General features: G+C 40.6%; 1 protein-coding gene across 10 annotated transcripts in view; it reads right to left on the reverse strand.

Moving 5' to 3' along the window:
* The window catches only part of ANO5 (anoctamin 5), a 138,419-nt gene that overhangs the window by 102,824 nt on the left and 18,463 nt on the right, over window positions 1–17,132 (reverse strand). For 2 of the 10 annotated variants that reach the window (XM_072619334.1, XM_072619330.1), the window contains exon 1: window positions 13,313–13,496. The exons of 5 other annotated variants lie outside the window; for them this stretch is intronic. In XM_072619334.1, the coding sequence (XP_072475435.1) occupies window positions 13,313–13,436 (124 nt within the window). In that variant the 5' untranslated portion in view covers window positions 13,437–13,496. Of the gene's footprint in view, window positions 1–13,312; window positions 13,500–17,132 lie in introns of those variants that run through there. 3 more of the 10 variants (XM_072619329.1, XM_072619331.1, XM_072619332.1) reach the window with 3 other exon arrangements.

The following is a 17,132-nucleotide window of genomic DNA, read 5'->3' on the forward strand; positions in this document are numbered from 1 at the left end:
CCCTTACAACTCAAATTCTATGACTTTTAAAATTCAAATCCAGAGTTCTTTCCACTATACTACCCTCTCTCTTAATGGTTCTCCACATGTTAAAAGTTTTCTTTTTGTCTTCCTTTTCTTTTCTTGAAACTGGGTCTCCCTATCTCCCCTAGACTGGAATGGCAGGAAGCTCATACCATGTTTTCCTTTTACCTGGCATCATTCTCTCTGGGATTATCCTGTTTCAGCTTTTAGTAGGCAGGGATGCCAAAGACCTGCCAAATCTTTCTGGGTAATCTGTTAAAATCATAGCTGGACGCCTATCACAGTATCCTCCTCTGCCTCTTCCCTATTTGACAGGGGTGCTCAGTCTAGACTGATATCAGTCAGCTCAGCTTCTAGCTTGTTCCACCAGCTACTCAGCTTTCTCATGCTTTCCTCCTGATGTTTGTCAGAGAGGCCTGGGGATGGGAAGGAACCAAATGAGGATCAACAGGATTCAATTATATTAGAACCCAGAATGACTTGAAAGGTAAAAATTGAGGAAATTTGAGGCCTGGAGGGGTACAAACTTGCCCAAGATCACACAAAGAATTAGTAGCAGAGCCTCTAGAATTGTGATAAGAACCTGGATCATGACCTGAGTTCCAGTTCAATGTTCTTTCCATTCTAGAGGAGGACCATTTGTGTTTTTTAAAAAAGTGATATCATCAAAGTCCTTTTTCTGGGGGCCTCTTGAAATTGGGGAGCCTTGGTCATGTGGGATGGAATACAGTTATTAAGAGATCTCTGGGATATAGTCAGACAAGATCTAGGATGGATTCTGTTCAGTTCTCTGATGAAAAGTGTCATGTTGAGTCCAGGAGCCAATAAGAGCTGAGTCTTTAATAAACATTTATGCAACTTATCCGCCCTGTGGGTTTTTTCCCCCAAAGCTGGATCCCAAACAAACATCCCCCGGGTCTGGTTAGTAGTATGCTCATTATACCATGGCCTCCTACTCCCTAGCTACTGCATGACCCCAAAACACAAGCTAATTTTATTGTATGTAAAATAATCAAAAAGATGAGCCTGTTTTAAGGTCCTATAATGAATTCCAAAGCCAAGCACAAATAACAGGGTCTCAGTTCTAACCCTGTTACTAATTTCTCACTTCCTATGAGCAAGTCACTTTTTTTTGCTGGGTCCCCAATTCCCTCCCCTGAACAATGAAGGGATTCAAAAGAAATGCCCTCTACAATTCAAGTGATCTCACTCAAATGATTCAGATCATCTCACTGTTCCTCTAGTGATAAAAGATAAAAGACAAAATAAAAAAAATAGAATGGGGAAAGACCCTCTTCACTTGGGGACTATTTCACATGGTGAACCTGCTGGGGGTCTTTTAGATCAATAGTGTCAAACTCAAAGAGAAATGGACCATACCAAGGATTCCTGTTGGCCACAAAGCAACTTCTTGTTGTTTTTTAATCATTATGGTCAAGTCTCTGACTCTCTGTGATCTCATTTTGGGGTCATCTTGGAAAAGATCTAGTAAGTGTCTGAAGCCAGATTTGAACTCATGAAGGAGTCTTCCTGATTCCAGCCCCAGCATTCTATTTCACTACCTTAGAAAACCACTAATTAACATTATCTATGTTCTACTGTAGCTTTATTTATTTTGTTAAGTATTTCCAATTACATTTTAACCTGGTTTGCCTGATGACATTTTGGTTCCAGATTTCGGGTATTCTACAGGATACGCTCAATTAACCACAGATCTTGAAGCAGCAGGAGACGTGAGGGGATGTTTTCTAATTAAAGATTACCCAGAAACTTTCTATTGTTTCAAGTCTTATTTATCATTTTTTATGGCCTTTTTTTGGCCTTAGTGATCAGAATATAATTTAGGAGTTGCAATGTTAAAGTGTCCATCCATCTTTAAATTTCTGTCACTTATAATTCGAATCTTTCTTTGATGACTGAATATCTCACAGTACTGAAAAACCACTAAGCCCTAAACAAGTAGGTTTTGCGAAATAGGTTGTCCTACTTGTCCCTAGTCTGGATTTTGTTTTTCCTGAGGGAAAAAAAATGTAGTTGACAGAATGCTAAACCTGGAATCAGGAAGACCTAGGCTCCAACTTTCCTTCTGCTTCTTACTAGTCACTTAGCCTCCTTAAAATATAATTTCTTCATCTATAAAATTTGGATAATGATGGCATCCTTTGCCCTTCCAAGACTGTCAAGGTTCAAGGAGAAGATGCATGTAAATCACTTAACAAACAGCAAAGACTGATGCAAATATCAGTAACGATTATTATACATCCCCACTTAGGCCCTGCATCAATACAAATTTGCTTTCAAGAAACCGTATGAATCTCTCCTTATATTTAGGGTTTTTTTTAAATAATATTTTATTTTCTCCCAATTGCACTTAAAAACAAATTTTAACATTCACTGATTTGTTTGGGGTTTTTTGAATTCCAAATTCTATCTGTCCCTCCCTCTCTTCCCATTCCCCTCCCTGAGACAGTAAGCAGTGTGATATAGGTTATCTGTGTGCCATCATGTAAAACATTTCCATATTAGTCATTCTGTGAAGGAAGACTCAAGAAGGAAGGAAGGAAGGAAAGAAGGAAGGAAGGAAGGAAGGAAGGAAGGAAGGAAGGAAGGAAGGAAGGAAGGAAGGAAGGAAGGAAGGAAGGAAGGAAGAAAAAGAAAGGAAGGAAGAAAAAAGAAAGATAGTATGCTTTAGCCTAGATTCAGACATCAGTTCTTTCTCTGGGGGTGGACAGCATTTTCCATCACGAGTTCTCTGCGATTGTCTTGCATCACTGTATTGCTGAGAACAACCAAGTCATTCACAGCTGTTCAGCATACAACATTGCTGTTACAGCGGATACGATGTTCTCCTGGTTCTGCTTACTTCATTTTGTATCGGTTTTTCACATTTAGTTTAGTCATAGTCAACAGTCTTAAAACTGGGAGACTAAACCCAGCCAGAGGAAGGCTTTGGAGATGAAGGTAAAGGGCCTTCAGTCCACGTTCCATGAGGACTCCTTGACGAGATTGGGGATGTTTTGCCCAGAGAAATCCCAGAGCCCTGGGGTGGGGGTTGGCATGAAAGCTCTCTTCCAGTATCTGAAAGCACAAGAGGGTACAAGAAGGATGATGCTTGCTGTGTTTGGCCACTGAAGGAATAACTAGGAGTAAAAAGGGGCAAATTCAAGAGAGACAAATCTAAGCCTGATGTCAGGAATAACTACCTAATAGCTAGTCCTATTCAGAAGCAGAAAGGGCTCTCTCAGGAGGAAGTAGGTTTCCTCTCATTTTAGGTCTTCCAGAGCAGGCCAGATGATTACCTGTGAGGTATGATACAGTGGGGAGTCTTTTGGATGTGAGACTGGGTAGTCTCTGAGGTTGTCTCACATCAGTGAAATTCCATGATTACTGGGCTTTGAAGCTTGAAAACCTATTACCTGTGTGACCTTGGTCAAGTCCCATCTCCACTTTGGGCCTCGAATACCTCCACTGTAATATGAACACATTAGACGTAGATGACTTCTGAGGTCTGTAGTTCTGGCTCTGATCCTAAGGGCCTACGACTAAGCTCTCTTCAGCTCTAAGATTCTATGGTTCTAAGGTCCTTATTTGCCTAAATTCTCCATGTGACCTTGCATAGCCCCTTCGTCATCACAACTTAGGCACTTACAATATAGTTTGTAACATCATTATCTACATGTGTCTTCTCCTCCAATGGACAGTGACCTCCTATAAAACAGGAACCATTCACCACCCTATCTCTCTGGTGCCTTTCCCTTGTCCTTCACCCAGTAGATGGTTTTGGATTATTACAAGTCTAAAGAGAAAAACGTCTTCTCGTAATCTGAGACTTTTATTCACAAAAGCAGAACACAAAAGGGAAAAGTCCTAAGTGAACAAGGGTTCTAGTTGGTGGACAGCCAGGCAGTCCAAATTTGACTTTATCTTTTCAATGACCATTTTTCCAATAGCATAAATCAAGAATTTGTGCTTTCTTTGTAATTTCTTTTATTCACTTTCTTAAGATTTGATCAAGGGTCCAGGGGTGGGGAACCTGGGCCTCAAGGCCACATGTGGCCCTCTAGGTCCTCAAGTGCAACCCTTTGACTGAATCTAAACTTCACAGAACAAATCTTTTTATCAGGGATTTGTTCTGTGAAGTTTGGATTCAGTCAAAAGACCTAGAAGACCACATGTGGCCTTGAGGCTGAAGGTTCCCCACCCCTGAAAGGCATTTAGTCTAAAAGGGGATAAGGGAACCTGGTCTGAGAGATTCAACTTAACGACCTCTTTGGTGTGGTAGCAGATTCCATTCCTGTGGCTAGGGGGGTTTTAACAAGCAGTTGTCCTAGGATTTGCCTGTCAAATGTGGACTGAAATAAACCACCCCTCTCCATGGTTTTACCAACCCAACAGGGAGACAGCTGACATAATGTTATGCCTGTCAAGTTCAGCTCATCATTTTGTTAAATAACAGACATACCAGTCAGTGATAAGTAGCAATTATATTGCTAGAGGGGAATACTCAAGGTGGTAGAATTGGGGAGTGGGAGAAGTTTTATGTTATTTGTAAAGTATTTTAAGCCTGAGTTGGCACGCATTTAATTAAATGGGATAGTTACCCTACCACGTAAAGATGCTAGTTATTGAATATAGCCCAAGATTTGCAGACAGTCAGCCTGGTGCCCTCAAAAGATTGCCAGCAATGATTCATAGACTTTATTCCTTCATTCTCAGTTTTACAACACTGGAATTTGCCATTCTACGTATCTACACATTCAGTTACTTTATAATATATACTCACAGGTTTCAATGTTCAACCTTCATAAGGTTCTGTTGTCCTTTATAAAACTTTAATTGACTTTACAACCAGAATTATCACCCAATATCTTGTACTAGGGGTCTGTCTTTCTCCATTTATTGCTTAGGGAAGTAGATTAGTCAGTTCAGTCTAAGCAAACATTTAACCAGTGCCCAAGACTTACAGTTTAGTCAAGGAAGATAGATGCAAATAAGCATATTTTGCATGACGTGAAGGGGACAAAAGAGAGAGTAAGACAACATACAAATAGAATAACTTGAGGCAAATCGGATCGCTTTCCATTGGCAAGTTGGGGGTGGGAAATCAAGAATATCTTCATAAAGGATGCAACATCTAAGTAGGGACACATATCAAAAAAAAGGGATTTGAAAAAGTGAGGGTAAAGAGCATCAAATGCAATTCTTAAGATTATAAGTTTTATTGAAATTTCACAGAAGAGGAAAATGAAAGCTAAGGGAAAGAAGAGGTTTACCTAAGATCAAGAGTACACATAGAGATGGGATTTGCATCAGTTTCCCAACTGGAAAGCCAGCTCTCTTTTCACTGCACCAAATTAAGCAGAACTTGGAAAATAATATGCCTAAGGATGGAAGTTTATGGAACACCATGAATAGGAAAGCTAAGAAACTGAATTTACTCATCTTTGAGCGAGAGAAAAGTAGAAGTCCATCTCTCCTTTGAAGACAAAGAGTGGGAAAGATGGAGTGGGAAAACATGCCTAGTAATACATTTTTAAACTTATTTTAATTCTAAACTTAAACACAAAATTTTTACATGGAGAAAAACAGAAAAAAAGAGGATTGCATATGAAACTGCATATTTGAATTATGCACAGCTTGCTTATTTTTTCAAGTATATAATACATTCAACCTGAAACTTTCAAAGCTATCTTGCTTATCTGTGCTTCCTTCTAACCTTTCTTCTTTTCTTTGCATTAAAAAAAAATAAGATGCCTGACTGACCCTTTTTTCATTTTTTTCCCTCTTAGTAGAGTTTGACTGGAATGTAGACTGTGTAAAGAGGAGAAGTGGGAAATAAGGCTGGAGGGAAGTTCCAGTCAGAATATAGAAAGTCTTGAACTTAGAACCAGAAAGGCCTGGGTGCTGTGGACCACAAAATTCCAATCCACAACAAAACGCAACAGAGGCAGAGCTCTGAGCTTGGTCAGTTTATTAGGGAAACTGATGGTCCCTAAGGTCCCCTCTGCTCATGAGCTAAAGGTTTTATAGCTCTTGGGAAGTCTTGGGGGAGACTCCAAGTCCTAAGGAGATCTCTCCTAAAGTGGAGAAACTTCTATGACTGGTTATCTTCAGAAGCAAGGCAACTCCTATGATTGGTTAAGGGCAGTATCCATCAATCACAACTATATCCACAGGCCATCAACTGCAGGCCATGCACTTTAGGTCACTACAGGCCATCAAATACAGGCCACTCATTATAGGTTATTACCAACTGTCAACTACACATCTGTCACTGTTGCTTCTCCTTTGTTCTTGAAGAGGACCATGACATCAGGAAGATGATGCCATGACTTGGAAGTGAATTGGATTTAAGTGAGGGAGGGCTGTGCAAAGTCACCAGCCTCACTTTCTCCTCCAGAGTCATCTGGGTCCAGTGGCAAGATACAGATCAGGACTGGAGATGGCCCCCACAGGTCTATCAGGGGCTTTCTAAAGGTCATAAGACTTGTCAGTAAGGCCTCAGGCCTTCCATTTGTCAGCAGTATCCTAGAAGGCAAAGTTTCATACACTAAGGCAAGGAAGTTGTTTTTCAAGTACAGTATATTAATAAGAATATATTGTGGGGGGGACGAAAATGGGGAGGGATGTACAGTAAATTTCTAGTACAAAATCCTAAAACAGACCTAATACAGCATAAATCTACCTTACAAATTAATCACAAGTAATATAACCAGAAATACATGGTAGATTCATTGTAGTCCATATAACTCATTTTTATAGCATGAACATAGCAAACAACTCTATTCTGCATAACTCACTAATACAGTCACTGATCATATCAAATCACAATAAACTGAGTAAATACTGATTAAATTAAGTAGGAGAATCAACATTTTCCTCATAGTTCAAATGATACTTGTGACCCTACTATCTGTATAAGCCTGAGCAAGCCATTTAGCAACTCCTTTCCACAAGCAGTTCTGTAAGATTTGTCCACAGAAAGTCATGGATCTTTCATGTGGTCCGCCTCAGTGGGAGCTGATTTCATACTTTCTAAATTACAGATCTTTCCAGCATTTGCTTATGGGAGGATGTGCAGGGAAAGGAGTGATCTTGGCTTCCAACACCAAGTCAACCTTCCTCCTGGGAATCCATGAAGCTGATTACTGAGGACTGCCTTTGGCCAGCTATAATAAACCCAGCTCCCATTCCCAATGTTGCTAAGGCCACATAAGTTCTCAACTTGCCCTACATTTGTGGGCCGTGGGATGGAGCAGACTCCTCCAAGCAAGAAGCCACAGTGATGCTGGTAATTCATGGATATGAGCTGTTAAAAAATTAGAGGCCTGGCCAAGCTAAGTTTGGGTTAATATACCATTGTCTAAACACACTGCCCCTCTACCTCTTCAACTCACATTAAGGGTGCTAAATTATAAGAAAGCATAGTATTTACTCTTTTAAATCTGCCCCACAAGGATATTTTTGCCTTTTAGGGATGTCATTATGCTTAATAAAACTCAATGAGGAAAAAAATAAAGAATAAAATCTTCAGACTCAATAGAGACTTCAGGAAGGTCCTGTGGAATTAAATGCCACGTGGAAAGACTCAGCAGTGGTCCATCACCCCAGCTTTAGAATTTTAAAGGATGAGATGCATGAGCTATGGTGTGCCTGTCTCCTCTGAACATTCATTTATTAGAAAGCTTGGTATTACTGCAACTTGGTAAGGAGGGGAGGGAGGGAAGTAGCTTTGACAACAGAGAAACTTGGCTCCAGATGATTCATCTACATTTATTAGTGGGTCACATGACCTGCACTACCCATGCTAGTTTCAGAGGTTTGGGTTTAGGCTCTTAGGTCTTAGGTCTTAGGCTTTTTGGGTCTCAGTTTCATCAACTGTAAAATAAGAAGGATGGATTTAGTTAACCTCTCAATCCCAGAACCTATGATTTTTAGTTCAGAAAATAAGTAACATCTATATAGCACTTTTAAGTTTTACTAAGCAACATTACAAACCACCTCTAACTGGGAATAAAGAAGGCTGGGTATTGTTGGCTCATAACCTAATGACAAGCCAATGATGATAGTGCCAAGACGTAAGTGGTCAAAGGATAGTAGGAATGATCAATTTTCAAAAGAATTCCATATTATCAACAAGCATATGGGAAAATGCTCCAAATCTGTAGTAAGAAAAATGAATATTAAAACACATAGGGTGGGAGGAGGGGCAAGATGGGGAGAAAATTTGGAATTCAAAATTTTGTGGAAGTGAATGTTGAAAACTAAAAATTAATTAATTAATAAGAAAAAACATACTCATGTAACTAAGATGATTTAAGGTAGAAATTATTGTGAAAGGGTTATGACAAGGTACACAAATATATTGTTGATAGGGCTGACTTGGTCTGATATTTTAAAAACATTTTTGAATTATTCAAAGGGGGTTGAATTGTTTATCCCCATTGCCCTAGCAATCCCAATCTCAGTACTGGGCACATATCCCAAGGATACTAAAGACAGAGGGGCAGAGTTCTATGTATGCCAAAAGGCTAATAGTAACACTTTCTTAGTAAGGAATAAGTAATGATAAGGTGAATGCTCATGGAACTGGAATGCAATTGAATATGGCTGCACCATATGATGAGAAACAGTAAGTATGAAAAATTCAGAGAAACTGGAAGATTTTTATGAAGCAAAGGAACTACACATCACAATGGTGATGATAAAAATGAAGAACTAAACTAGGAGATATTCTACCTCTGGGTAACTCAAACGGCCAAAGCCTGGCCCTGGGAATCAATGTTCCTTTCATTTCTTAGAAGAGAGGTGAGAGATTATGGGTTTGGAATGTGGCATATGCTGCTAGGTGCCGACCAGTCTTGAAGTCACTGGTTCTGAATAAACATTTTTTCTTTAATAAAGGAGAAACTTCAAAAGTGGGGAGAGGTAAAACTCAAACAGCAAAGACAGTATAAAAAGAAAAGGAGAGGCATATTTTTTTGTTACTTTGTTTTCCTTGCTTTTAGTTAGGGGGGTTTTGCCCTGTGCATTCTTTTGCAATATGGCTAATATGGAAATATGGTTTGCCTAACTGTACATGTATAACCTATATCAAATTGCTTATCTTTCCAAGCAAGGGGAAGGCATAAGGCAGAATTTGGAGTTCAATTTTAAAAAACAAATGTTAAAAATTGTTTTTGCATGTGATTGGAACAAATTAAATAGAAACATTTTTACAAGGAAGAAATTTTAAAAGTAAAAAGAAAGGGAAACACTTTTTTTAATAGAAAGAGAAAATAGCAGCTTTCCCTTTTCCAAGGCATTTTCATATGCTTTCTTTCAATTAATTTAGTAAATACCTATCAAGAGCCTAGGATTTATAGAACCTGGTAGGAAGCGCTGGGGAAGATACACAGTTTAGATATGACCTAGTTATCAAGAGCTTGCAATTTTGTATAGTATATTCCATATGCAAATGAGAAACATTCCATATACAACTAAGAAACAAAGTAACAGAAAAGTATTACAGAGTAACAAATCAAGGGCCTAGATGGGGGGAGGGGGAGAGAAAATTTTGTATAGACTTGGTGTAGGGTCAGGGAAGCTTCCAAGAAGCAGGTGCTACCTGTTGGAATTAAACAGGTGAAGCAGGAAAGGGAGTACATAAAGGGCACAGGGAACAGGTTTTTTATTTCATTTACCTAGATTTAGGGCCATAAGACTGCCATCTGTTTCAGTCACCTCACTTCCTGACTGGAGTTATCAGATTCAACATACATGTGGCCCAAAAAGAAGTTAAGCAGCTGCAAATATGAGGAATATAGGAGATGGAATTTATAGGCTTTTTCTTAAAGAGGCTGCGTCAAAAGAAAGAGAGAGAACTGGCAAAGGGAAGGAGGGAGAGAAAGAGGACTGAGGTTTTCAGAAGGAAATATTTGGCTAAAATCATTTGGCTAGAAAATGACAGATCTGTGACCAAAAACTCAAGCCTCTTGAGTCTCAGAACATCGCTTTTCATATTATATTATTCCACTTTCCCCCTATTTTGCAGATCTTTTTGATTTATACATGTTTGTTTGTTTTTGCAGTTGTCAGGACTGGTCTGCACATAGACATATCCAAGTGCTTTACCTGGCACCCATAGTGACTGTGGTGTACTTTTGTGAGACAACTGAAAAGGAGAAAGGACGAGGCTTGTAGCTAACCCAGATGCCCTCAGATCAAACTGATGACTATAGTCCCAGGAGCCAAAAGCCAAGCATGTAATATACAAGAATGGGAAATGCCTCTAGATCTCCTGAGTCTATCACTTTCAATTTAACTAATGGATCTATCATGGTCCTTTGTGACAAAAAAAAAAGAATGTCACAAATCTTATTCCCCAATCAGGGGCTAGCACTTGGCTGTGCTTATCTTGAAGGGACTAATACCCAATATGTTTTTGAGGAAGATACTTTCTAGGATTCTTTTGTTATATATATGTATTTGAAGGTAGGACAGAGTTTGGACTTTTATTTATAAAACCTCTACATCTGTGTAGAAGGTAAAGAGCCACTTATATAAGAGAATGCTATCTCTTTACATTCTAGGCTACAGAGAAGGAACTGGGCTACTTTCAGTTCCCTCCACCTGACATTCTCTCCTCCTTCGTACATTTGCACAAGCTGTCCCACACACTTCAGATGGAATGTACTCCTCACCCCATGGAGGCCACTTCCTCCTCTACCTCCCAGAATCCTTAGCTTCCTTCAAGACTTAGCTCAGGCCCCACCTCTGTGAATGAAGGCTTGGCCTGGTCCTTGCAATCATTAGTTTACTGCATGTACCTTCTCAAATGATTTTGCATTTACTTGGTTGTTTGCAAGCATCCCCCTAGCAGAATGGAAACTCCTCGAAGGCAGCAATTTCTTTTTGTTGTTGTTGTTGGTGATGATTTGTTTGTTTTGGTCAAGCCATGGTAACCTGTACATAGCAGGCATTGAAAATAGTAAATTTAGAGTTCAGCCTGACTTCTGAAGTCAATTTTTTTTTTTTTTTAACGATGAGTAACCTGAGTCTGACATGTTAAATAATTTGCATGAAGTCACAGGTAGTAATCGGCAAAGGAGGAATTCTGAGTCAGATTCTTGATTTAAAATCCAGTGATCTTTTCTGCTTTATTACTATGTCTCTCTCCCTCCCCACATAACTGCAGTTAAGTCACTTGTCCAGGGTCATGCAGCAAATAAGGGTCAAGTGTCTGAGGCTGGATTTGAACTCAGGTCCTCTTGATTCCAGGGTTGGTCCTCTTATCTACTGTAACATCTAGCTGCTCCACTACAATGTCTTAAAAAAGAATACTTTTCGAATTAAACTGTTGAATCTTAGGTAAGCAGGCTGGAGTATTCTCTCCCAAAAGGCCCAATATAAATGGTATTCCAGTTTCTCTATAGATAATAAGAATGAACATCTACATTCATGGCTTAAATTGTTATAATGATTTTTTAAATTTTATTTCTGTGGCAAATAGACTTGGATAGTCAAAAGATCTTATAGAAAGTAGCTGTACATGAAGTTATCTAAAGAGTAGTATAACTCAAAACACATAGGTTAAAATCTCATGACTAACCTCTGAAACTCAGTCTCCTTATCTGTCAAACAGGGTTAACAGTTGCACTATTTGGTTCACAAGGATGGAAAAATAACACCTCACATTTAAAAAGCAGATTAAAGTTGACTAGTCAGTCTTCTATAAAACAACCCTGTTAAAGCTTAGTTACCATTCCATTTCTATCGAAGACTCATTAGCTGAGCCTTAATCTCTGTTATGTTCAGGGTACTTTCATTTTCAAAGAGGAAACACAGATCGATTAACTCAAACAAATCTCTGATTGGTGGAATTTCTGGCAAGGAGACCAAAAGCCTGAAGAACTTTTCAAAACATGCACAAGATTCCCAGGGATCTTAAATGCCATCCACCTACACAAAAGGTCAACTTTGGGCTCTGCCCCGGATCCACCCCCATATACACTCAACAAGAGCTGCTGTCCTGGCACGTACTCTAGACACCTACTCTAGGCACCTATTGGTCTCCAGACCACTCCCTCTCCCATTTCAGGGGCATATCCCATTCCCTTTCTGGATCTCAGTTTTCCTATCTAGAAAATCAGTCTCCCTCCTAGACACACTGGAAGCTGTGGCCTTGGAACTTTGGCCCATCACTTTTGAAAGGTCTCAAGCTCTATTTTGTGTTAGAGTCAATGTCGACTTTATTTCCTCACTGTTCCCTGCCAGGCCTAGAGGCCTGAGGGCTACCCGAGTCTTACCTTACCTATCGCAGGTCTTCGGCTGGCCAAACCGGATAAACGCATGAGAGAAGAGACTTTCCAGAGTCGAACGAGGGTTAGGCTTTATTCAGGGTCTTGGTTACATGTGCAGGGGGAACTCTTCCTGGGGAGCGAGGAATCTCCCAAGGAGGCAAAGATCTTACAGTAAGAGAATGAAAGCAGAAGTGGAAGTGGGGAGAGAGGGGAGAGGGAAGAAAGAAGAGAGGAGAGAAGGAAGAGGGGCCTTCTGTCCTCTAAGGGCCCCTCAGCGCTAAGAGCGCCTTCAGGCTTTCCTGACCCTACTTAAGCTCTCCTGCCGAATAGTTTGCACCTGAATACCGTGCCTGTTAGATAACAATAGATGTGCCCAGATCTGGGCCAATCTCGAGGGTGGGGATGCTCTCTCCCATCACGTTTCCCACGGGAAGAGGCGGAAATGCACGAGATATCCCGGTCTCACACCTCAATTCCCTGCTGTTTCCTGGGGGGCCTCATGAGAACTCTAAGGTTTAGAAGTTCTCACCTTTACCCGCCCGAGACTGTCCACATGGAACTGAGCTTACACCCCCAACAGTTCCCATTCTCTCTCCCCATCCCACTTCTCCTACCTGGTATTTAGTAGTCAAAATATTTAGTACATGCCTACTAGAAGCCCAGGATTCTGCTAGGCCTATGGAGAAAGAAAACCAGTCTATCCACCTAGCCTGCCCTCCAGAAACTGAAAATCTAGTTGGCAGAGAAAAGTAAACATGAGAGGGTCCCTCCATCCCTAAACATTTGTTAAATGCTATTACGAGTCATTCACTGTGCCAAGACCTGGGGATGTGAAGGCAGGAAAAAGTCTTTGCTCCAAAGGAGCTTATTGTCTGATGAGGGCGTCATGTTAACAACTGCTTACAAAAAAAAACATGTGCAGGACAAAATGGAGATGATCTCACACAAAAGGCAAGAAGATGAAAGAGGACTGGGAAAGACTTCTGGGAGAGAAGGCAGGACCTTACCTGAGCCTTGAGGGAAGCCAGGGGATCCAGAAGCAGAGATGAGGAGAGTGAACAAAGACTTGCAAGCCTGGGGAATGGCCAGTACAAATGCCATGAGTTGGGAGAGGAAAAGCAAAGAGGTCATTTTTGCTGGATTGCAGAGAATGTTTAAGGAAGGTATAATAAGACTTGGAAAGGTAGAAGGCCATCATGTTATGAAAGGCTTTAAAAACCAAACAGAAGATTTTATTTTTAATCCTAGAGGTGACAGAGAGTCAATGGAATGTATTGAATGTGTGGTGGGGGATTCAAGGGGAGGAACATGTGCTTAAAGAAGATTATTTTGATAACTGAGTGGATTATGCACTGAAGTGGGGAGAGACTTGAGATAGGGAAACCAGTGAGTAGGCAGCTGCAATAGTCCAGATGTGAGGAGATGAGGGTCTACATTAGCACTGTGGCAATGTCAGTGGGTAAAGGGGGCAACTGCAAAGGATGTTATAAAGGTAAAATCAACAGATTGGCAACAGATTGGAAATGGTGGGGGAAGCAGGGGTAGACATAGTGAGAAGCTGGAGCTGACACTTGGGTTTTGTCCCTGGGCACCTGGGTGAATGATGATGTCCTACTTAGATTAAGAGGAAAATTAGAAAGATGGGAAGATTTGGGAGGTACATCTAGTTTGAACTGTTCAATAGGCAGTTGGAGATTCAAGAGTGGTCAGAAGAGAGGTCTGAGCCGAACAAATAGACCTGAGAGTCATTTTCATAGGAACATAATTGTTTACTAGGGAGCTGACATGATCAGCAAGTATTTTAGAGAGTACATTGAGAGAAGAGAAGAACCTTGAAGGACATCTTGGTTATCAAGTGTGATCTGGAGGAAGAGTGCTGGGGTCATCTAGATATAAATGTCCAAGTTTCCAAGTAAGAAAACTGTCCTCACCCCTTAGGTTCTACTGCTACTGGGTGTGAGCAGGTGATAAGTACCACATGGGCCAGACAATTAGGCAATGACACAAAATGATGACTGGTCCTGGCCTCCTCCAGTTTACAAATGGAAATAGTTACTTAGAGATAAAAAGCAAAATGCCTAAGACATATCAACTGTATTTGATGATGCTTTGACAAATATGAATCACAAATAAAGCTTTTAGTGTGAGATTCCTTCCCTAATTCAATTCATTGGAGCTCATTAATACAAGAGCTTTGGGGTTCTTGGAAATTACCCCAGTTCTTAAAATGCATGTCCCAGCTCTCACATTTTGACAGGGGACAGTCATCCAAAGCTACCTGTGCAATTGTTGCCATTGTCATGCAATCCTGTCCGATTCTTCATGACCTCTAAGTTCACGACATGTTGATACTGTGTGTGGGGTTTTCTTGGCAAAGACTGAAGTAGTTTGCCATTTCCTTCTCCAGTGGATTAAGGCAGAGGGGAGATGACTTGTCTAGAGTCACACAGATAAACTTAAGTGTCTGATGCTGCATCTGAACTCAGGTCTTCCTGACTCCAAGCCCAGAGCTCTATCCACAAAACCATCCAGGTGCCACACATCAGCCCCCAAATCCTTCTCTTAATCCAACTCCCTGCCAAGCAAAGGGATTTACATTTATATGGGGGTGCCTAGGTGGTGCAGAGCACTGGGTTAGAATCAGGAAGCTTCATCGTCGCTAAATGAAATCTGGCCTCAGACACTTATGTGACCCTGGGCAAGTCACTTAACCTTGTCTGCCTTAGTTCCCTCATTTATAAAATGAGCTGGAGAAGGAAATGACAAAACCACTGTAGTATTTTTGTCAAGGAAACCCCAAATGGAGGCACAAAAGAGTCAGAAATGACTGAAACAACAAAAATTAGTCAAGGCACAGATAGACCACCAGCCCTGGAGTCAGGAGGACCTGAGTTCAAATGTAGCCTCAGATACTTACTAGCTATGTGACCTTGGGTATCACTTAACTCTAATTGCCTCTCAAAACAAACAAAAAAAAAAACAACCCAAAATTTAAAAAAAGAAAAGGATTAGTCAGCAATCCAATCTCGGCATAGAGCCTGCCCACCCCCCACCCCACCCCCAGGACAAGGAACACAAGGCTACTAGAAAAGTCGTCCATTCCAATAAATAAATTCTAGTTCTTCCTCCTTATATTGCACCAATCTGTCCCCCCTATAAATTCTACCATGGGGTCATATTTCTTTCTTTCCCCCTAAACTAAACAGAATAAATCTCATTCATTCTCCCACTATAATCCTTCAAATATTTAAAGACAAAAATCATATCCCTTAAGATATCCCTCAAGTCACCTGCTAAACCATCCCTGCTTCCTTAAAATTACCCTCAGATGCTGTGGCCTGATTCACCTATGACTAACTTCCACTTTCTCCATGATCTCTCCTGAAAAGTAGTGCTTGGCCCCCTCCCCGCATCTTGGAGAAGGTGATTGGGCAGAAGCAGGCAATGCTGCACGTGGGGTTTTTGTGATAGGATGATTAGTTTTGTTTATTGTTTTCTTATCCTTATTTCTTCTTCTTTACCCTAAGGACTGGGTCTCTGGGAGGGGAAATGCTAGGGATCCATTGGGAAATGTAGGGTATATCATGACAAAAGACGCAATAAAATGTTATTTAAAAAAACTGGTGCCTAGAACTAATAAAAAGAGAGATGCAGGAAGAGTGATATGGTAGTGGAACATATTACTCCCAAATATACAACATACATATTTTTCCTATCCAGTTTGTGTGGAGAGGTGACTAAGGGAATTAGAACTTGATTTGAAATTGTTTGGCTAATAGCAGACTTACCAGTTAACTATTGGACGTGGGAGTGTAATTTAGGTCACCGCTCACCAAGCATCCTCTGGTCTTTTGAGATTTGCTCCATCTAATCTAGAATATTTTAGCCAAATCCCTGCTGCACTCACCTACTGACCTTTGCCAGATTAATCCCCATGCCTGAATACGCTGGTTCCTTACTGTTTTCATCCAATCTCTAGCTTTCTTCAAAGATCAGAACACATGTCCATTTAACATTTGACCCCCTAGGAATCTATAGATTTCAGATAACATGGGGTCCTCTGCAGACCCCTTGAGGATCTGCAGACCCCAGATTAAGAAACCCTTAGAACTCTAGGGGATCTGTCAGCACCTTTATCCTCTTAATCCCAATATCCTTTTGCAATACAATCAATAAACAAAGAGAGTCTAGACTCAGGCTTGGTCCACCCTCAGGAAGAGCTGCCTGGTCACCCTTAAATAGCCCAATTTTTATCAGCCTGTACTCCCTGTACTTTTATTTCCACCACCCTCTCTATACCCAACAAACACAAAGCCATTGTTTTAACAAGGCAGGGAACTATTCAGTTTAAAAAAATAAACACTCTCTCTGGTTGGCTTGCTAATGATAAGCTAAAAAAAAAAAATCCTAAAGTAGATCAGACCAATGCAGCAGGTCAGAAAATCAGAGGAAGGCTTTTTTATGCCAACACCCAGAGGAATGTAAGCAGATTCTTCAGCAAAGACTCACTCACCCACTCTAGGAACAGTAGTTTCGACTATATTTGGTAGGAGCTCTTTCTACCCTAGGATTCTATCCAGCATCATTATAATGAAATATAATAATAAGTGGTAATACAGTACTTCTAAAGAAAGTGTTTCACAAAGTGCTTCACTGACATTCTAGCATGACAGCACCCTCCTGGATGGCTGTCTAACTCTAGCCACTCTCCTGACTCCTTCTCCTCTTCCCCATATTACAGGATTGGTTGCTGTAAGGTACAGCATGTCTGACTGTGGCTGATCACACCAATATGATCTCAGAACGTTCTACTACAGGTCAGTCACA

This window comes from Notamacropus eugenii, chromosome 6 (genome assembly GCF_028372415.1).
Source record: "Notamacropus eugenii isolate mMacEug1 chromosome 6, mMacEug1.pri_v2, whole genome shotgun sequence".
In the NCBI taxonomy this organism is placed as follows: domain Eukaryota; kingdom Metazoa; phylum Chordata; class Mammalia; order Diprotodontia; family Macropodidae; genus Notamacropus; species Notamacropus eugenii.